The 23,419-nt window shown below is 44.6% G+C and overlaps 1 protein-coding gene across 1 annotated transcript in view; it reads left to right on the forward strand.

Annotated features, from left to right (window-relative positions):
* Positions 1-23,419, forward strand: part of CWF19L2 (CWF19 like cell cycle control factor 2) — a 2,067,169-nt gene that overhangs the window by 103,053 nt on the left and 1,940,697 nt on the right. Inside the window, exon 2 of the mRNA XM_069640682.1 lies at positions 12,852-12,962. Within this exon, the coding sequence (XP_069496783.1) occupies positions 12,852-12,962 (111 nt within the window). The remainder of the gene's footprint in view (positions 1-12,851; positions 12,963-23,419) is intronic.

The raw sequence follows: 23,419 nt of genomic DNA on the forward strand, positions 1-23,419 counted from the left end.
ACCTGAGCCCCTAGCAGGGGGCGCGGTGGTGTGGGGGGGGGGCACTTTAATTGTACCCTGAATCCCGGGATGGATAGGTCAATGGACAGGGCAGGAAAAACGGCGCCGGCGGCTAGAGCGCTGGGAACATTACTGAAAGACCTAGGCCTAGAGGATGTGTGGAGGAGGTTGCACCCTGAGGATAGGCAATATTCACACTACGCAGCGCCACATGATTTGCGTACTAGGCTAGATTATATATTTGTGACGGCCGAGATTGTGGGAGACATAGTGGGAGCGGAATATAAAGCCCGAGTATTGTCTGACCACTCGCCCTTGGTGGTGGAGTGAAGGCACCAGCCCCCAAGACCGTGGATCCCAACATGGAGGCTCCGGACCGAGGCGCTGCAGGACGAGGGGTTCCGGGAGGGTCTGCGGGATGCCATAGAAGAATATTTTGATATAAACACGGGAAGTGTACGCTCTGTGGGCACTCTGTGGGAAGCGTTCAAAGTGGTGGTGCGTGGGGTAGCCATCTCCAAGGCTAAAGGGCTCCAGGGGGGTATTGAAAGGGAACTCCAAGCAGTGGAATGGGAGCTGGAGGGTCTCGCGCGTTGTGAAAACACCGCCCATGACAACAAAACTAAGATAAAAGAGCTACAGGTGTCATGCAGTGCACTCTGGGATAGGCTGTGCAGACTCAACTACAGGAAATATACGGAGAGGATACATGCAGGAGGCGACAAGCCGGGCAGATTGCTGGCCTGGCTGTATAAGAGTGAGACCCCCCGCTCGGTGATCAGTGAGGTTAAGGATGAAGAAGGTTGCATGCGCAACACCCAAGATGAGGTAAACAAGGGGTTCCTTCAGTTTTATAGACACTTGTACGAGGACACGGGAGAATATGGGTCAGGACATACTGGACACATTGGAGGAAGAGTTGCCCACCCTGGATGGCCTGGAACGTGCAGAATTAGACGCACCGGTCACCGCAGATGAGCTGGAGGTGGTGATTCAGAGCCTGCCCACATGCAAGGCACCTGGTTCAGACGGGTTGCCTAGTGAGTTTTACAAAACATATAAGCAGGAGCTGCTCCAGCCACTGCTTGCCACTTTCAACGAGCCCTATGAGCAGGGGGAACTCCCATTGTCCCTCCGCGAGGCCGTGATCATCCCACTCTTGAAACCAGGTAAGCCGGCCGTGGAATGCGGGTCTTATAGACCGTTGTCCATGCTTAATCAGGACAGCAAAATACTTACTGCGGTGCTGGCCAATAGGTTGAAGAGGGTGATTGGGAAGCTGATACACCCAGACCAGACGGGATACGTTCCGGGCAGGAACATTACCGATAACCACAGGAGGCTGCACCATATCATTGACCAAACTGAGGGAGATACGGGCGAGCTGGCCATATTGTCATTCGATGCGGTCAAAGCCTTCGATTCGGTAAGATGGCCCTGGTTGAAAGCGGTCCTGAAGGGATATGGAATGGGACCTGGATACCTCAGGTGGGTCCAGTTGCTCTACAGCGCCCCGATGGCAAGAGTCAAAACAGGGTCCATAATCTCAGACACCTGGCAACTTAGTAGAGGGACCAGACAGGGGTGCCCCTGGTCGCCCATGCTATACATACTGGCATTAGAGCCGTTGGCAATATACCTACGTCATCAATACGGGGAGGTGGGCATAGGCACAGTTAGCGGTAGGCACCTGATATCACTATATGCGGACGACATGCTTCTTTACTTGCGTTATCTGGAAGAAAATCTGCAGTATGTGTTGGAGGTAATGGAATGATACGCTGCCCTTTCTGGCATATCAGTGAATCCCAGAAAGTCTAGTCTGTTTCCTCTGGGCAGATACAGGAATGTCCCGTCACAGAGGTTGCCTATCCTACCAATTCCATGGCACAGAGACATTCAGGTATTTGGGAGTAAATATATACCACAAAATAGAGGCGGAACACAAAAATAATACAGAAAGAGCGATAGAGGGGATTAAGAACAGCATGGTGTTTTGGGCCAAATTGCCCCTGACCATGATGGGGAGAGCGGCCTTGATCAAGATGGTGGTCTTACCCAGACATTTGCACTTTTTTGTGAATGTCCCGTTTTTGATACCCAGAAGCCTATTCGTGAAACTTCATAGTGTGTGCAGGGGTTTTTTATGGGGTAACTCCAGGAACAGGGTGGCCCTGTGGAAGCTTCAGAACCCGCATGACAAGGGGGGCATAGGCCTGCCAAATTTTGAGCTCTATTACTTGGCGGGGCAGCTGCTGTATGTAGCCAGGTGGCTTTCGGCTGAAGACTCGGCAGAGGCGCGGCTTCTGCATGGAGATTCAGCCCCATACTTTCTTTAGGAAGTGGTGTGGTTGCGTAGGGATAAACTGGTGGGCAGGGGGCAGCTGCTAAGGCTGGGCTGGGAGATCTGGCAAAGGACTTGGAGGATGATGGGGGATCCGGAGCCGTACTCCCAGCAGGCCCCGCTGGTGGCTTTGTGTGGGAGCGACTCTCAACTACTCGAATCGGTCCGGAAATATTGGGAACAGGTATTGGACTTCCAGAGGTTGCAGAAAGAGACGGGGGTGCACGGTGGCCAATATATAACTCACGCTAGGCTTGTGAAAAAGACTAGAGAAAGATGGCCCGAGACAGTGCTAGTGGAAGAGCCTGATGCCTCCCTGGAAACCATGTATGATGTGTCAGAGGGAGGGCACAAAATCTCGAGGATATATGAGCTCCTGCGAGTGAGGGCGGGGAAGGAGTTGCTCCAACTAAGATAGGATTGGGAAGAGGAGGTGGGAGGACCCATGACAGATGGGCAATGGGAAAGGGCTCAGAGGTACCATAAAAAGGTGTCCCGGAATGCGAGATTCCAAAACTTCAACTATACGTTACTCACAGGGCTTATCTGACTGAAGTTTGTGGGACTAGCCATGCAGCAATGCCCTAGGTGTGGGGAGGTGGATGCAGGGCTGCTACACATGTTTTGGGCTTGCCCGGAAGTGCGCAGGTTCTGGGAAGAGGTTAAAACAAAGCTGGCTGGTGGGGGAGTGGTGCTGGATGTGGAATCGGCTTGGTCATGCATGTTGGGCCTTTTTCCTAGACCCAGACACTCCAAACACATAAGCAAGATGAAGGACTTGCCTTATGTTTTGGCCAAGCGCAGGATCGCAATGGGCTGGAAGGCGGCCCATAGGCCTAGGGTGGAGCTATGGTGGGCGGACCTCTTGAAATGGGCGGAAGCTGAATCCGTTGTCTGGTTTGAAGCGGTTACCAGGGGGGGCTAGGAGGAAGTAGGGCCCCTGCTGGCCTGGCGGCAATTGGTGACCTCTATGGCTAATCCCCACCAGGGTAACAATGAAACAGAAGATTCGGGCGATGACCGCTTAAGTATTGTGCCACCCTATAATGCTCCAGTAGAAGACATGTGCGACTTGGCTCTAGTTTAAGGGGGGAAAAGGGGGGGAGTTGGGGAGTTTTAATGAAAATACGATGGTCTAATGATGCTTTGTGCGTATTGAAACAGTTGTAATGTTGGTTTTGAAAACATAATTAAACATTTTTTTAAAAAAAATAAAAAGTTCTATCCTTGATCTTAAACAGATTCAGGCGAAAGCGCAGATAAGTGTTTCTGCTTTTAAAGTCCGGAAATAAGTCCACATATTTCTGAAGACAATTATATGCTCTACTTTCGCTTGGTACCTCTTTCATTGTATTCAGGCTCCTTCTTTTGTCACCAGTTTGAATCCAGTCCTGTTTCCATATTTTTGTTTTTAATGCATGCGGGCTATCTTGAAGAGTTCTCACATCTGGGGCGTGGGTTTGTAAATTTCCTCGCATTATTTATGCCAAAGTGACAATAAAGTCTCTGAATTTGTACTGCCAGGATTGTGTATAATTCTGAACTGAGGTAGCACCTCTTTCATGATGGTTTTTCAGAACAAAGCCAGGGTGTTCCAGGTAATACGCGCTTAAATGGAAATCAAATTTAGCTCGTATCGGATACAAACTGAGGGAGTGCCTTTGGGCAACTGGAGCACTTTTACCCAGATGATATTCTCCAGAGTTGACCATAGATCGTTTGTACATCCAAAGGCATTCTCGGCTCCGAATATCAGCGCTGGGATGACTTTCTCTTTTTTGTTCAAAATTGTAGCTTGACACGCGAATTGTCGGCACCTGGCGTTGGCATTCTTTGCCCATGGACCGTCATTTATGTTGGCACTGATCTGCATGCCAAGGTACCTGGTGGTTTTAACCGTGCTTAGGCACTCTGTTCTGAGATGCCATTTGAATTTTTTCTTCGGTCCACACTGCCCGGTCTGTAAATTTTGTATCGTCAGGATTTCGCTCTAGACGTCGTTCATATGCAGGCCATTTTTGTTCATGTAGCTTTGCAGTGCATTCATTTTTCGTTGGAGGCCGATCGGGATGGTGTCCAACAAGATCAAATCGTCGGCATATAACATCCAGCTTAACATAGTACCATAAATTTTTGGAGAGAAGGAACGGGGTCCTTCTATTGTAATGCCAATGTCTTACAGGAACAGATTGAAGATTAAGGAGGCCAAGGGACATCCTTGCTTTGCTCCACAATAGGTGTTAATAGCATCTGTTAAGGTTCCACGTTGATCTAAGCGAACCTTGATGGTAGTTGCGGTGTGAAGTTCCTTAATTGCGGCTAAAAGGCTCACAGGACAGCCCCAATTCTGCATCTTTGTCCAGAGGAGTTCTCTGTCGATGGTATCAAAGGCATGACAAAAATCAAGTAGGGCTAGGTAGACCTTTTTTCCCGTTCTTATAGCCTCCATTTTCAGAAAGTTTATTAGCAAGAGATTTAGACCACACCCGACTCCCTTCACCAAGCCAGACTGTCGCACATCCATATGTCCCCTTGTTATGGACCAGTGTAGTAATTTGTGTTGTAACATCGTGGCATAGACTTTTCCCAACACATCCAAAAGGGCTATCGGGCGATAGTTTTTGGGATCCGCGCGATTACCCTTTTTGAAGATGGGAACAATGATGGCATTCTTCCATGATTTTGGAGTGGCACGTTCAATAGAAATTCTGGCAAACAGCTCAGTAGATAGCTCTGCCCATTTTTCTGGTTCTTTTAGTGTGATGTTTGTGAGACGTCGGGTCCTGGGGCCCTCGATGCACTTGCTTGTCTAATTATCTGCTGAATATCTTCTGTCTCGAAGTCTAAGTTCCATTTTTCAAAAGTTGGCATTATTGGTCCGGCCACTGCCCTTTTTTAGTAAAGAGATCCGTGAAGTGACTGGACCAGACTGCTTCAGGTACCATGTTGGTCATCCTCGCGGCTTGAGGCGCGTTTTCATTGTTCAGAATTCTGATTACATTTTCTGCCTCATCTTTTGCATTATGGTTTCAGCATCTTTTTGAAGCATGAATGCTTTGTGGGCCCTTAGCCAATTTTTATATTTTTGGTTGGTTTTACGTTTGGCTGTTACATAAATGGCGTCCACCTTGTTTGGTAATACAAATATATATTCTGGCTCTCTTGAATATGTGGCCTCAATTTAGCTGGATAATAATTACATTCCCTCCATGGGTTTTTCACTCCTGTGCTTTCTCAAGCCCATTGAGAAGTTTAAAATATGAAGTAATTGTTTTTCTAGTTTACAAAGAAACCTTTCACAAAGAATATCTTATCAACATAATCAATAATGAGCAATTTACAAATCATTCATCCCTATTTATAAATTATAACATTCACTTAAGATTCCTATTTCTTTTGAAAGCCCATCAAACGTCTTTACCATTTGATATAAAAAACTTAATCTAAAAATGCATGCTTAACTTTTAAAAGCCTAATAAATGCAATAATCAATGGTGTATTAGACTCCTCCATTAATCTTAATCTTGACCAGATGTTTTCACCTATCACCATATGAACAAATCTTAACCACATTCTTGCATATGGTTGTATGGCCTCACAGTTAAAACAAGATGCTTCCGAGTTTCACAGTATTCAGGATTTTTAAATAACCTACAGGTTTGATACTTTTATTTATTTTTAAACGTAATTTTATTGATTTTACAACAGAGCTAATAGCGACTCAATACATATATTAACTCCACAATGTTAGTCATAATATTTTCCAAATAAGAGGTGTTTACCAACCATGTTTTTTCTTACTTCCCATATATCACTGCCCCTGGAATGAATGCCTGAAACTACGGTACTCAAAATGTTTAATGTATCTCTTCTATTCATGCAACAAGTCCACATTTGCATACATACCTCCTCCGTGTCAAACGGAAATAATTCAACCGTACTTGATGTCTCAGCGGGGCGCAACTGTAAGGGCGACCGGGACCTTGGATGGTCGGCTCAGGGCATTCCACTTTTAGGCATGGGTCTGCCCCTTTCATCGCTTCCCGATATGCTGTGTAATGCTCCATAAAGGGGAGCCAGACCAGGTCTATGTGAGAATGAGATTGTAATAGGGCAGCGGTGAGACTTTCCATCTGATAGAATGGGTGAGCTTTCATAATCCATTCCCCTTTCGTCGGCAAAGTGCTACATTTCCATTTGACCGTTAAGCACACTCTTGCTGCTAGCAATAGATTTCTAGGCATGTGCGAAAGGGGTACGTATGAATCTTCACCATCAGGTTCAATGCCAAACAAGTAGATGGGAGAGCGACCTGTTAATACCATCTATTGCTTGAATCCACCCCAAGACCTCCTTCCAATATGTCTGGACCTTCGCATACCCCCACTACTGATCCCAGTAATCACATCTCACACCACATTCCCTTCAACAGATCGGGATGTCCCTGGAAACATTTTTGACAGCTGTTGTGGGGTGTAGTGCCATCTCATCAATTGTCTTCCGTTGTGCATTTCATATTGCATGGATATCGATGTCCACAAACTGCATTATGTATTACCCTCCATGTGTCCGGCTGATTTTGCAACTCTAATTCTGCATCCCATTTGGTTTCAGAAGTGGGATGCGCTAGGTGACCCCTGGTGAGTAGCACACTGTATAATTGGGCAATCAACCCCTTTGTGCCTCGGTGCTCACTCAGAACATGTTTGAATGTTGTGAGGGGGCATCGGAGGGAGTCTCCCCAACGTGGATCCCACAAAACACTTCACAGTTGTAGGTAGAGTAAGGGAGCTATCGTGATGCCATGCAGTGCTTCCTGTAACTCTGCTTTAGAATTTTAGGACCCCTCTCTCAACATCTTTCCAGCTCTAACTAGTCCCTCTTCATATAAGGGTTGGAAGCGGAGTACCTCGGTAAAATGATCTCGTATGGGGGGCCCCCACATGCAACTTAGAGGGGATGGCCATGATGTGACACCCTTCATGGAATGGGTGGGGCACCATAATGACCACAATGCAGCTAAGACTGGGTGTTGCCGGGTCTTTCGAGGTATGGTGCCTTGTGGGACCCATAGCCACTCCCCCAGGGTGACCGGTGCAACGAGTACACTTTCTAGGGTGACCCACTGCTTTTCCGAATTTTCCCAAAGGTGATCAGAGAGGATACGGAACTGAGAGGCCCTGTGGTAGTCAAAGTAGCCATGCCCCCACCTATTCTTCGTTCAGGTCAGTGTTGCATATGGGACTCTGGGCTTCGAGTCTGCCCACAGATACGCCAATAGGGAACACTTGACCTCTGCCAGAAATGTCTCGGGAACCACTACCGGAAGAGACTGGAAGAGAAATAAGAATCTAGGGAGAATGTTCATCTTAATTGAGGTGTACCTCGCAGCCCAGGAGAGCGATAATTTGGACCATTTTTCTAAGTCCGCTCTGATGGCGCTCCAAAGGGGCTTATAATTTGCATTAAACAGATTGGCCAGGAGTTTCGTAATCTCTACCCCCAGGTATTTTATAGCTTCTGTCTGCACTTGAAAACCCCATTTTGCCATGAGCTGGGGGGAGGGGAGATCAGCATCTGGTTGTAGCGGTAATGCTACCGTCTTATTTAAATTGGCTTGGAATCCTGCTAATGCTCCCTATTCCCTCATAGTATCAAAGAGCGGGATTGAGTCTAATGGACATGTGAGATATGTTAGAATGTCGCCCCCAAACAGTGCAAGCTTATACTCTTCCTCCCCCCCCCCCCCCCACTTTATTGTACCGTGAATTTGGGAGTTAGTTGTGTCAGTGCTCTATCCTGCTTAAGATTGTGTCCGCTTCTATTGGTCGTGCACGAAGTTCCCATTGCGTGATCTGAGATTTCAACTCCTCCTCCCTCTTCAGCCTGATCTTATTTTTGCACGCCGCTTCCGCTATCGGGGCCCCTCGAATTGTGGCTTTGCCCGCTTCCCACACAGTGATCAGTGGTAGATCCCCTGTGTCATTCGTTTTGAGGTAATCATTTATTGCTTCCACAAGAGTGTTTTTAAATACAGGGTCTCTGCAAAGGTTGTCATTACAGATCCACCTGCGTTCTGTGCTATGGAGATGACGAAGGTCTAAATCCAACTTGCATAACTCATGGTCTGACCAAGGCACTTTCTCTATGGTTGCGCAAAATATTGAGCCCTCGTTCTCTTCACCCACCAACAAATAATCTATTTTTGAGAATGTGAAGTGAGCGGGAGAGTAAAAGGTGAAAGCCCTATCCATCGGATGCGGTGTGCACCAGGTGTCTATTAGGTGATGTGCTCTCAGTTGGCTTAAGAATCTTTCCTCTTGGGAATTGTTTGGTAGGTGAGCATACTGTCTCATAGAGTGACAGTCCTACCTGGGGGCCGTTACAACATTAAAATCCTCCCCACACACCAATGTGCATTCTCTCCAGCCCTCAAGGAAATCAAACAGGGACTTGCTGAATTGAGATTGATTCTGCTTAATCGCATACACAGAGCAGAGCATGACTGTGCGTGACCTTAACTTTCCCTTCAGGGCTATGAATATACCCTCACTTTCCTGATGGACGTGTTCTATCTGGAGACCTACCGACTTCCTATACAAAATACCCACTCCGCCCTTTTTACTGACTCATGATGCCCATATCGTACACCCAATTTCTCTACTTACTATTCGGTATTCCCCCCTTGGGCATATTTCATTTCCTTTACGAATAGAACATCTAGTCTTGAGAGTTTAAATTGGCCCGCTAACATGGAGTGTTTTTGTGGCGAGTTGAGGTCCTTAACATTAAGGGACCCAAATGTTATACCATCAGGTGGAGTCATATTGCAATGCACATTATTGATTAAGAACCCCGCTGAGGCTAATAATCATGTCATAGCTGGTTTATCTACGCTTGGAGTGTTGCAGAGTAAGAGATTTGTGAAGCTGTGCTTGTGGAGATGCAAAAGCGTAGAAACTTAGTTCTCTTCCCTTTCGATGAGTATACCCCCCTCCCTTTACTCCTTCTCCTTGAAAGATGCCAACCCCAGCATTTTCCAATGACTGAGATGCCCTCAAACAAAAAAGGGCCACACTACAAGGACTCCTCTTCACGCACATTTTCAAAACTGCATCAAAACCAAAGATCCAACAGCAGAATCATCTTGCAACCTAACTATGTAGTAAAAACATTCGATCTCTCATAACATTTCAAAAGAACCACACCAGTTTCCTATCAGTCACTGTGCAGGTAGCTTTCTAAATCCATATTTAGGGCAGGATTACTTTTCCTGTCCGAACACTCGCCAACCTGTTCTGAAACACTTTCACAGACATAGGGTGAGACAAGAGAAACAGCTTTTCTCAGGGCCGGTTGTACAGCTTATATTTCCTAGTTCCTGGGGCACGGCCCCTTCTGGGGGACATAGGCAGGGTTTTACGCAGCAGTCCAGTGGGTCTCCTGGATTTATCACTGTCAGGGTCTGACTTGCCTGCTTGCAGATTTTCCAAGACTCCTCGGGCCTGCTTTTCTGAGGTCACCCTATAACTCTCTCCTTCGTGTTCAAAGCTTAAGGAAAATGGGAACCCCCCATTGATGGGGAATCTCCTGTTCCTGCAAACAAGCAGTTAGGAGGCGACAACCTCTTTGTCTGTTTGGTGTGGTGGCAGAGAGATCATGGAAGAGTTTCATGTTTCACCCCTCAAACTCTATGGGTTCTCTTTCTCTTGCTCTTTGTAGAATATCTTGCCTCTGCCTGTAATAGTGACATTTTACAAGGAGGGACCTCGGGCCATTCGGAGGGCCCCCAGCCCTATGGACGCTGTCGAATTCCAAGACAGGGGTGGTAGCGGGGTCAAACAGAGATGTCACCAGAGCTTTGACTCTACTCTCCAAGCCGACTGGGGTTTCACCTTGCATTTCGCAGAGGCCCCTGATGTAAATATTCGTCCTCCGTTCCCGGTTTTCTAAGTCGTCTAACTTCAGCTCTATCCCTCTCTTTTGTTCCAGGTCTATGTATCTGGCTTCACAGTTCATTACCGCTATATCGCCTGACAGCTGGTTATTTTCTACAGCCTTAATCCGGTCTTAAACCTTGACCATCCTCGCTTGTAAATCTGAGACTGTTTCTGTGAGGCTGTATTTTATGGACCGGATATTGGACTTGGTAGCACTGTCTGTCATTTCCGGTAATTTCTGAGGAGCCCTGGACCTCGACCTGCTCTATGTTTCTTGGAGTGTGGCGGAACGATCGTAGCTTAAAGAAGAGTGCACGGGCCCAGCTCTCCGAGTGGGGGGGTGGGGGGTGCAGTTGGTGACCAGCAAGCGACTCAATCTTGGGCTCCCTGTGAAGTTTTTTGAACCCCGGTCAGGGACAGCTGTGTCTTCGATTGTGGGGGGGGCCTGCTGTCTTCCTCCTTTCTGTGATGTTTTCCTGAAGGGGGCCGGTCAGGTCTTTACTGCTTCAGACAGTGTCCTATTTGAAGAGCTTCGTGACAGCTCAGCATTTATTTATTTTTTCTTCTTCTTTTCAACCTTATGAGGACTCTGGTCTTCCAGGGGCACCTTTTCCCAGAGGGGGAACTGTACATTGAGATGCAGGCGTTTGCAACGGGAGCTGGTAAATCAACTTGAGATGTCTCCCACGCTTCGATGTGTTCTTGGGGTTTGCCCTGTGCTATTTTTGGTGTGGGTCATCCCCAAACACATCCTCGTACTGCCACATCTCTGTCTGCGGCTCTTGCTATGCTTCCCTCACCTCTCTGGGGGCCTTGATGAAGGCATCAATCAAGCGTTTGCTGGAAAGGCAGGTGGGGAGGGCTGGTTGGGCTATCCAGGTGCGCACACTCACGTTGTCGGACCTACGGGGGTCCCACTTTCACTGCACTCCATCCATAGGCATTTACGGGTGAGTTTACGGTCTGGAGTGGGGTCTAGGTCTTACATGGAGTGCAGTACAAAAACGTTTTCTTGCGAGGTCAGAGCGCAGTGCTCACGCTGTACAGGGCTCCTCACCCACTGCGCTGACTTTAAGGCGCGTTCTCACGCCGTGGGCGCGTTGGGGTGGGTATGCTTCCTTCCGTACTACCACGTCCTCCAGAGACGAGTCCCTTTGAGCCTCTGATGGTCTTGAGGGAAGTTAACAGGTTGTCGTTCGCACCTGGAGCAGATGTTACAGGCCCTTGCCTCCAGCAAATCATGCGTACTATGTGTCTTTTAGCGTATATACAGCGTGTTTCGAAGAAGCGAAAAATGCATTAGCGTATATACAGCGTGTTTCGAAGAAGCGAAAAATGCATTACGGGGGAGTGTGCAGCTTGGAATAAGACTCCAGTCGGGTGGGAGGTAGAAATGCTGGCGCTTTCTGCTCTCTGAGCGCTGTGCATGTGCTTTGTCCCCCTCAAGTCTCCTTACCCGCGGCGCTGCTGCAGTCGGAGGAAAGTGTGCGCTTCGTTGGGGGTAGTGAAGTCTTCCCACTCCCTCCTGCTGAGTCCAAAGCGGGTGTAGAGGGTCTATCATCTTCTTTTCACTGCGGCCCGAGCTTGGCGCCCGCCATCTTGAGCGGCCGGGTGATTCACTTACAAGGTCTAGTTTCCCAAGAAATCAGCTGTGGTTCTGCTTTTTACTTCACCGTTGCATGCCCCAGAACATTAGTTTCAAAAACGTGTGGTCAGGATCTCATGAAACCTCCATCAAGTGGGATGATTTGCCTTGTTCTCTTGCCTGGAAAGGGAGAGGAAGGCTTAGGCAGCCATCACTTCTGCGTCCCCTGGTGGTCTCTACAGGTTTGATTTTTAATCTCAATGCCACTGATTGGCCCCCATCTCTCTGGTGCCTCAAATTAAATCAACACTTAATTAAGCTATACCAGTAATGTTTGTTTGGATAGCGAGTCAGATACTTTGGAAATTGAAGAGGAGGCATCCAAAACTTTACATATTCTAAATACACTTTATAATCATACAAACTTTGGCCATATGAAGTAATTAAATAAGATACATTGTTTTGTCAAAAAAACCTTTAAAAATTAGCAGTTGTGCATTATGTAGTAGTAACAGCATGCCTCTACTGGAAATGTGTACTCCCCACTATACATTGGCTAATGACAATAGACTTTTAGCGAGTATGAAATGATGTGCCGCGTTTGCACGCAGAACTGAAGAGGGCGAGGAACATTTAGTGCTAAGCTAGTAGCTTGAAACTAGACCTGTTCAGCGCTGAGTGAAAGCATAGTTCTTCCTTGAGTGTATAAATATATAAAGCAAATATGCCTAGTTACTGTGTAAAAGAAATGCAAGTCTCTCAGAAAAAAAAATATTTAAAAACTTTGAGTTGAGTACCAGAAAAATCAAGAATGAAGGGTTAGTGTATTAACACGGAGGTAGTGAACTGTTTAGTGCTCTAATGTTTAGGGAGCTAAATATGTTCTATTGCACATTATGCAGCTCACCACTCTGTCAGTGTATTCCTTAAATATTCACCAATGTTGAAAGCTAAGCACTGAATGTCATTTATTTCATTTTAGGCAAAAGATGCGTATGAAAAGCAAGAGAAACTTAAAGAACAGAAGCAATTGCGAGGAGAGGACACATGGATGCTTGGTGATATTAATGAACGCCTGGACCAGTTAGCACAGGTGAGTACCTTCTTTGTTGCCTTATAAAGCATAATTATGCAGCCTTATTTAAACATTTTGCAGCATTAAATTACAAATATGGCATTAATTATGTTTAAGTAAATTACACATCAATTTCCAATGAAAATGTTCTTGCGCTTGTACGAAAGTGTACAACTTCTCACTGAATGAGTTGATCCATGTACATAAGGACACCACCTCGAGAAATCTTCAGTGATAGTCTATGATTGATTTGGCTTTTGCAGTGTTTTAGGAGTGGGTGAGTGGAGATAATTGCAAAATGTTGTGCCCATAAGCACCATTTCCTAATCTTTCAGGGTGTTTGAAAACAATTCTTTCTGCTTTCTGTAACTTGGATGGTTCCACAAAGAAGCTGAACTTACAGAAACCATATCTGAAGCCAAGAGGAGATTACAAGGGCACTACACTCAGCACTCACTACACCTGGCCCTCCACTTTATACGCTTTGCAGCAACGATAATGGATTACAAAAGTAAACACAATGGGCCTTATTACAAGTTTGCCGGTATCCTGCCTGTAATTCAGGTGGGATACTGGAAAACTGCCCCTACCGTTTCCGCCACCTGATATCCAAGAATAACTGTGGTATTACAGGCGGTGGAAAATCCCCATTCCACGGAGTCCTGTAGGACTCCATGGAGGGGATTGCCGGAATTACCAGCACTGGTAATACTGGTGCCAGTAATTCCGGCATTTATTTGCCGGTTAGTGGCCAAATTTACCTCCGGCTACCGGCAATTATACCAGCAATGTTACTGGGCCGGCAAAACTGTATTGAGGCCTAATGTCGCTTTGGACAAGCATCATGCTTTATCTTCCTTTATACCAGTCAAATTTGATGACCGTCTAAAAGTTATTCCAAGAAATCTAATCAAATGGACGATCACAGCCAGTTCAATGGTCCCCTCATTACCGGAGGGGGATCTCAAAACGAATGTCCTTTCATTAAATCCCTGGACTTTGTTTTTTTAGAGACAGTGCTCTGCAAAATATTGGCCTATCGATTTTCTAGCAACAGAATACTAATTGGTTCAGCCAAAGAAAAACTGTGATTGAGGCAGGGAAGGAAAAGTGGGCAGCTAATACTATTTTGCTAAGGTATTAGCCTATCAGTTGCAATGCATATGGTACAGTTTAACAGCCAGATGTGCAGAAATATTTACCTGGCTATTCAACTGACCATAGCACCTAGTACAAGTGAGGTGGGGTTTTACATCAACCTTTGCAATAACAATAATCTGAATTAATAAAAATAAAGTAAAAATAACAAAGAAAAAATAGATACATCAAGAACAAGTCTTCTAATGAAATACTATTAATGAATGTGTTTGAAATAGTGGTCTTTACAGTAAATCTGAAATGCCTGGAATGTGTCAAATCAGCGAATTGGAAGAGAACTACTAAGCCCCTAAACGATGACTAAATGCAGGATTGCATCCCCTGGTAATATTGGGACGTAATTTAAACTATAAACTGGGCAATGGTCCTCCTGAGGGCCTGTTTGATAAAACCGAGGATGCTGCTTTTGGTATTTTGTTCCCTATTATGGTGGATAATAATGTGGACCCCCCAGGAGCTGTTTTTTCATAGATCTTTGGTGGGGTTTGGTCTTAGTCTGCTTAATGGGTGGTTCTTTAATGTACTGGGTAATCCATCTTGTCATGGGGCATGTGGCAGATCTGTTGTCTTTGTATTCGTGGACAGTGCTTCCTTTGGGTTTGCATTCTAGGCAGGAAAATTTAGTGGCAGTCTAGAAAATTGTGTTCGAATTTTAGACAATCGCTCATTGAAATCAAGTCCATGGGGACCTTAGCCGTATCATCATTGTAAATAAAACGTCAAATCAAGTGAAAAGGTTGAAACTGCATTCATGTTGGAGTGTTCGATGGGCATTCACCCAAAATGTCTGACTTTCAGATATTAATTCAATCTCTTATCAAAGTAAAGAGAAAGATTTCCATTGGCAAAAGTTTATCGATGCGTATTCTTCAGATTTCCAATTTAGGACTAGTTAGTTGTGCTACTTATAGCATATGATTGACCAATTTCAAGTGTTTGGCTCCCAGCGTAAACATATCTTGATCACCCAGGAGAAGCACCAGCAGATTTAGAGGTAAGTGTATACCTATTATTTTTTAAATTAGAGTAGTGATTTTGGACAAAAAAGGTTAATCTTGGGGCCGTGCCACCAATATATGAGCCATGGAGCCCGTCCTGCCGCACTCTCTCAAGCAGAAGGAGGAGGATTCCGGATAGATTCTGTGGAGCCTGTCGTGAGCCGTTGAAATATACCCTTGTTAAGTACTATGTGATTGTTGTGCAAGTGGAGGATGTAGCAGCTCTTTCCCATGTCATCTCCCAAGAGGAGCGTATGATTGTGCACTCTAATTCTTCTTCCCAGCGGATCACATAGGTTAACCTATCATCAACAGTGGTATTATATGTTGGCGATCTAATGTACTGAGGGATTGAAGATGAACTCCTTAAAGGGTGTCAATTCTCGGCTGCCACCTTTCCTAACGCTAGGTTGGGATATCCAGTGTTTTAGTTGTGTATATAATGGTATGTATCTGATTCCGAAAGAGGAAGTTGTTTTGCATTGCTCAATGGTCAGTGCAGTTATCTCTTCATATAGTTGACCCAAGTTATGAATCCCTCCATCTCGCCATTTAATATGTTTGGCCCTGTACAACTGTTGTAAAATGTGGTTTCACAAACACCAGAGTTGGTGGCGAGGCCCCATTTTTCAAGCTCCTCTGTCCGAATATAAAAGGTTGACCCAGGTAGAGGATCTCATTAATGTAGTAGATGGCCGACATTTAGGGGACAGCCATGGGAGTGAAGCTAAAGGAGTTTTTTCTATTGTTGGAATTCTTTCCACCTTTTTATTTTGATGGTATTCTGTCCTATCAAAAAGTATTGAGATTTGTGCTGCAAGCAGGTAACTGTAAAGAGTTGGTACTGATATCTCCCCTTGATGTTTAGGATTCCTTGCATTTATTTAAAGAAAATGTAGGAGGTTTATCCATCTACACATTCCACATTATCCAAATTCCACATTTTGGTTTGTAACTTTTTGATTGTGTTAAGTGGTATCTTAATGGGAAAGCATGAAAAAACAAGTGTTCATTTTGATTGAGACGCAGTGACCAAACCATAGGATTTCAGTTGTTTCCAATGGTCCATATCTCTATGCAGGCTATGCTAAAGATCCGGAAAACTGTGGAGATAGAGGGTATCGGCAGAGCAGTATAAGAAAATACAGAGATTTTATTTTTTCTGTGATTCTTTGATTATTCCTGGGTAGATTTCGGGTTAATCCTCATAAAAAGCACATGTGTTAATATAGCGAGTTGTTGGTTATTCTGACCTTATCAACTACAGTTATGGTTGTCGGACTGTAGAGACAAATGGTTCCAATGCAAGTGCAAATACAAGTGGGAAAAGGGATATCCTTTATTGATGCCTCAGGAGATGGAAATTGGTTTGCAGTGCTGATTGTTGTTTTTAATGGATGTACAAGGGTAATGAAAATTAGGTTTACAATTGGGGCCAAATCCGAAAGCCTTCAAAACCTGTAGTAAATATGACCAGTCAATAATAACAAACAGCAGTGCCTTTACAATTTTCTTTTTAACGCAATAGTCTGCAGCATTAAGCATCCTGCGAATATTGTCTTGTCATTGAGAACTGTGCTTGATTTAAATAAGTCTGCAAGTCAGAATCTAAGGTTTCAGCTTTGAACAAGGTCATGTAAAAATATGTCATAATAATGTTGAAGGGGTCCATCTCATTTTAGGTTACTGTTGCTATCTTTTAATTGGTGTATATCGTTTCTCATTTTGAGGCGGCATGATTTGTAGGACAATATTTTGTTTGCTTTATATTTGGTATAATAGAAATTGTTTCATGCGTAATAAAGGTTTTGTGGCTCCTGCCATTAGTAACTTCTCCATTTCGACTTTACCCATTCTCAATTTACAATAGATCTTACAAGAATTTGTTTTTATGTGTTCTGATTTGAAGGCGTTTATCCTTGTTTTTCTCCCACGTGTGTTCTCATCATTCTGTGCTTTGTGGAAGATGGTGTAATTAATTCACCCCTTAAGTAGTTAGTAGCTTACAAGCTTCCCATAACAATTCTAATGAAACCTCTTAATAATCAGTCTGGCAGTATTATAGTATGTGTTCATTGACTTTTTCTACTAAGATCGGATGCCTCAATGACAAACAATTTAAATGCCATTTGAAATGTGGGGGGAGAGGCTCATAACTGAGGAAGATGGACGAATCAATAAGAGTATGGTCAGTCTGTACTTTGCTACCTATGGTGGCTTCCTGGACTGAATTCAATATGTTGAGCTGAGTGAGGAACCTGAGGGCATCCTCCCATCTACTCCCCTTCAATCTTCCTCTCGGGTGATCAAGGAAAGCCCATCGCTCTTGGAACCTGACCCTGGGGGTGGATATGCGAGGGACGATCACCTAGGGGGAGGAACCTTGGGGAGTAGGGAGAGGATGTCTTCAGGTTAGACATGGTATCCAGTCTTTCCTTATGAGAATGAGTCCTACCCTCCGCCTGCCTTCATAGGGTATTGTAAGTCTTTATCCCTTCCATACACATCAACTGTCCCACAATCATATACCTTTAACATTGGGACGAGGAAGTAGCAACTAGGAGTTATGCACACTTCTAGTCCTTTTCACCACTTTGGTACTGAGACGAGGAAGAGGACTATGAAGGAAAATCATTGCGAGGGTCAGGCATGTCCATTAATAGGTGCAACTGTGGTCAGGCAAAGGACTTGCACCTGCAACCAATTGGGAGGCCACAGATGCATACCATTTGGAGACGGGCATAGAGAAAAGGGGAACCTGCCTGGTTAGGAGGATGCAGCTGCAAGGCGAGCAGCAGGCTGGAAAGGGGCTGGTGGAGAGGACGCCGTGTATTGCACAGAGGCGAGAGAGGAGTCGTGACCCGAACGGGCCATGAGAGGGTCGGAGCCTCTACAGCCCCCTGTGCCGCATGTTTCCAGCTGGTTAACACTGAAGACTCCGAATTGCAGTGGGACGCTGCAGCGGGGTTCCCAGTTGGCGAGTGCTGCTTGCTGGAGCTCCTGACACGTCCCCGGAAGCAAGTGGAAGCCGGAGAAAAGAAGGAAGACTCCCGGAGGAGCAGCCTAGTACCAGTGGGTGTGGGAAACGGAACACTCGTACTGAGGCGCTTCAGGGGCAGGAATTGGACATTTGCCATTACCGATTGAACTGAAACAAACTGCCAAATATTTTGTGAAATGCAACAACATTTATTGAACACCGAACTAAAGAGAAGATATGGAAATTATGTGCAAATACAGCACAAGTGGAAAGTGAATGATGTGCCATTATGAACACAGTGAACATTGTTAAGAAGCATTTATGGACAAAGTGAAAGCCTGTAAGGAGTACTTAAGTGAAAAGCAAGTGTGAAAGGCAAGTTGATTAACTTTAATGGACAATGTGAAAGCAAGGTGGTGGAAAAGGATGAACACCACAGAATGAATTGAAAACAAGTTGTGGCAAAGCCAAAAGACTGCCAAGGAGAAAAATACAGCAAATGTTGATTACTGACACAGGTACAGGGAGAAAACCTGTGTTGGCCAAGGGAAACCAAGAGCATCATAGTGCCAAGGGTTATCAGTTGCGTGACCTATAATGGGTGGACCATGCGGTCCGACAACTGCGCCTAGACCGAGTAGCCCCTACTTGGCAGAGAAGCAAGGAAAGCCAAGAATCAAGGTTGTGTGGTATAAGAAGTTCTGAAGTGAAAGAAATCATCTGTTTGAACTATTAATGAGTCCAAAGGACTACAAAGTTAAACTGGAAGTATCATTGAAAGTCAAGAGACTTGAACTGACTAGTTCTGTTGGAGGAGCTGCCTTCGTGGGGAAAGGAACCCCGAGATATCTTTGAACTGTGTTGAACCTGGGGAACGGACCCGGAGACAGTTTGGAACTATTTGGAAGTTGGGCAAGGGGCAGCTAAGAACAAGCCAGAGCTGGAAGAAGCTCAGAACTTTATTTTGAACACTGTTTCTTTTAGTGCTGGCATCCCGACACCTTGTATATCTTTAGTTGTGAGGGCAAGTATAGGTTTTGGACACAGAAATTTGAGTTGAACTTAATGACTTTGTGTGACTTCTTGACTGTTGTTCTCTCTAAACCTATGGGCCCTCCTTTTGAGCCAATGCACAAGGCTAGTCTTAAGGCTCTCACCTATGAGGCAGCCTTTCTGGTGGCTATTACTCCTATTAGGAGTGTTCGTGAACTGCAGGTGCTCTCAGTTCAAGACCCATTTGTTTCTTTTCACAAGGACAAAGTGGTTTAGCGCACACACCCACGCGTTGCGCCTAAATTAATTTCCAAGTTCCATTTAAAGCAGTCCATTGAACTTCCAACTGTCTTTCAGCATCCCACCCGAAAGAAGCCTCCATACACTAGATCCTAGGAGAGCAGTTGAGTATTACCTTGATAGAACAAAACCACTACGAAAGACAGATCTATGTGTTCTCTGTTGCCACTGGTAGAGAAGGGGATCCTCCCTCTAAGTAGGCAATCTCTAGATGGATTGTTAAATGCATCAAAATAAGTTACGCTCTGGCTCAGAAATGTACCCCTTATGCCTAGAGCACAACATTCTACTCTAGGCACAGGAGCTACTATAGCTTTCATTGCAAATGTTCCTCTTGATTTTATTTGCAAAGCAGCTACCAGGAGTTCTGTGCACACCTTCACGCAACACTACTGCTTAGATACACATTCTAAGACTGATTCTTAGGTAGGTTAGGCAGTGTTAAGACATCTTTGCTGCTGTTCCTTCTCACATCCCACCATCATCTCTTGTTACTGCTCGCTAGTCTATGCACAGCATGTGATTCTAAGCAGATTCACAAGCATCAGAGGACATAAATTACTCACGGTTATCGTATTTCTGGTGCTTGTATCTGCTTAGATTCACATGCGCCCACCCTTACTCCCCTCTTGGATTTGAAGGAATGTAGACATCATACACCTTCTTTTCTGCTGTACTCAATCACGCATTCTCTTCATGCTCCATCATGGCAGCAACAAAAACAACCAGGGGGAACCTCAACGCGTGCGGGATCTTGGGTACACTACAAGTCACGATAGGAACAGTGTTAGACGCACCCAAGTCGAGGTCCCTTGTCGATCTTCATAGATGCAGTACTCGGCGATTACCACTAGATGTCAGATAAACCATAAAGCTTTGCTGTCACAAATTATGTTGGCCGATAATTCTCACTGTTAAAAATCTCTGGAAATTCCCTGGAGAAAACATGTAAAAGCAGAATTACTTGAAGTTGGGGCATCTAGTGCATTAAGCGACTGACAACATTTTACTAAACCAGTTGCAGAAGGAAGTGAGCATTGGTGGAAATGTATAAGAAAGAACACAGAGGTATGGCAGACATTGAAGCGTATGAACGCAGTCTGGGGCAGATTTCAGTGCCCTACATCTCCAACCGTCCCTGGATTGGTTTCTTGCGCTTGAAACAAAAGAACATTATTTCTCTGCATTTTATTTGTTAGAGTATTAACTCAAGAATTGAATTGAGGTGAAAAATATGGAATGGGTAATTGTTCGCTTTCTGTTCTACAGCAACTGAGTCTTTGATGCATGTTCTAGCTCTCTGCTCTAATAATAATAATAATTTGGCATTTATATAGCGCAACGAACCCTCAGGTATCTGAGCGCTGCTTATTATTACCCACGGTGTGTGGTGCTCATTTATCGACCTCGGAAGGATGAAAGACTGAGTTTGGCCGTGCCAGGATTCGAACCTGCGTTAGCAGGCTCTGCACGGATGTCAAAGCAAGCACTCTACTCGCTGTGCCACTTGACCGGCTCTTTGTATGAAGAACTTTGGATGGAAATGTTTTTGTTCACCCTTAGGTAGTGGGGGTAGTCCCAGTGCTGATGGGCTTTGTTAAACTTTGTCCGGTTTTATCACAGTGGTTTGTGCAACTAGGTTAAGGATTTTGTATTGCAGAGTAAGTTAACAGAAGTTAGTTCTTTTACTTTATATTACGCATTTTGTTATTTTTTTTATCAATGTTTTAAATGTATAAATGTTGTTTTATTTTTTGTGCATTTAATGGGATTTGATCCCGAAATAGTTATTTTTGATAACATGAATAATTGCATCTCAGAAAGGCTTTAAAATGTCTTGAGTCTGGAGAAATCTGAGAAGTGAAGTCAAGGTATCGTTTCTTGAAACAGAGAACACATTTAAATTGCTTGAGTGATCTGTCATGTCTCCAGTTGTGTTAATTGTTTAGAAAAATGTATTTGTTTTACGTATAAATACTGTGACGAATTGAGGGATTCAGTCCCTTCTACCTGGGGGTGGGGGTAGTTTTGGGGAGGGGGCAATCCCTGTGAGGCGAGCCCGCTAGGCAACTATCCTGTTAAAGCTGTACATTTCCAAAAATGGGTTTCTGTATATCAACTTGTATATTGGAGGGATCCTAACGGAGATGGCAGGCAGACATCTTGAAAGATATGTGCAGAATAAACTAGCTGAGCGATCTTTGGATTGTGGCAACCCAGCTGCTCTTTTTTACAAGACCCATTGAGAATTCTCATATCAGTGGGAAGAAAATCTTGGTTTGGTCCCTCTTATCTGGGTCGGTTCTTCCAATTTCAAAGAAGAAATCTTTTCAGCAGCTGTGAAAAGTAAAGAAAGACATCTATTTCCGCAAAGAAAACTACCTTTTCCACAATGGCCATAAGTCTAGGTATACAGCTTTTTACATTGGTTCTACATAAGAAAGGTATCCTCAAAGCGTTGGTTCTCCTTTCGATTGTTCGCTCATAAATAGAAGTCTGTCCTTAGGTCCCATAGGGAAGAATGACTCTACATACTTGGGTGATCTTCAAGCCAAACTCAATGATACCTTGTTCTCAAGAGTTCAGCTTACTTGTTGAAATGGTATAGTGTGTGCACAGCGGTGAAGGCATGCGTATAAAATACTTCAGAGGCAGCTTGACACATCCCTACAGATAAGATGTGTATTGGCCACTTTTACTTCCAAAAAATGGGCAAATATGCCGACAAAATTGAAAAGGGCAGTAGAAATACGCCTAACAAAAATAGGAAATGGACAGATGAGCCTGTCCCCCGCCTTCATCCGCACAGCCCCATGAATATGTTTGGCCCAGTAGAATGCATAGGGCCACAGGAAGACACTATTATTGCCTTATCTGAAACAGTACAAATTTACATATTTTAATGTACATGAACAACTTGGTGCAAAGAAATATTTATTACAAAACATATTTTTACTTTTTTATTATTAGATTTCATTCTTATAACGGCCACACGCCCAGAAAAACAAAACACACAAAGGCAATTCTAAAGAACCAAAGATGCACAGTGCTGACAATCAAGAGAGCAACATACTAATCCTTCTTGTTAAACAGATTCTTAAAGTCAGGCAAGCAAGGGATGGCACATATTGAGGCCAGCAAACAATTCCAAACACACAGGGCCCGTGCATCAAAACTCATGCCCCCAAATCTTTGCAATTTGACACGTGGCTGAAGGAGCTTGTCTCCTTTAGAGCAGAATAGTCTTCTATAAGGAACAGCCTTCAGAAAGTCGGAAAAATAATGGGATGCATTGCCAGACCCACATTTATAGGTCAAAGTGAGAATGTTATGAATAATTCTCTGCTTACCTGGAACATGCTCCATCCTGCCAGTGGCCCTCACTGCCCCATTCTGAATAGTCTGAAGCTTTCGAAAATTGGCGATAGAGGTGCCTGCAAGCAGACTATTACAGTAATCCAGTTTAGAATTTACTAAGGCAGTGGTCAATCTATTTTTCTCAGATAGATAAGACCTATTCTGTCTCAACTGTTTGAGAACATAAGCGCACGTAGACCTTAAGTGAAGTGTATGCTTCTGCATAGAAGGGAGTCCAAATGCACTCCCAACGTCTTAACAGAGGAGGCCACTGAGATGTGACAATAAGCAATCAAAAATGGATTATAACAAGACTCGAACTTTTTCAGCTGAGTGAATTGACAGCCATCCACAATTTTATTGTCCTGCAGATTTGATTGATGGCCTCTGAGTCCCTGACATAGTTACCTGTAAGTTTGTGGATGATATGGGCATCGTCTGCGTAATTGGTATAGCTGACACAAAGACCATCCAAAATCTGGAATAAAGGATGGGTGTAGATGTTATATAATGTCATTGACAGACACAAGCCCTGAGGAACTCTGATGTATGTTAAAAGAACAAAATTACGGAGCCCACTTGCCCGCATTTTGTAATTCGATCTTTTGGGATTTTGCCAGTTTGTCCCCCGCACTGCCTTTAATGTATGCAAGGGACACCCCTGCAGCCCATCATGCTGAACTGGGGGA

This window comes from Ambystoma mexicanum, chromosome 7q (genome assembly GCF_040938575.1).
Source record: "Ambystoma mexicanum isolate Mex_15411 chromosome 7q, UKY_AmexF1_1, whole genome shotgun sequence".
In the NCBI taxonomy this organism is placed as follows: Eukaryota; Metazoa; Chordata; class Amphibia; order Caudata; family Ambystomatidae; genus Ambystoma; species Ambystoma mexicanum.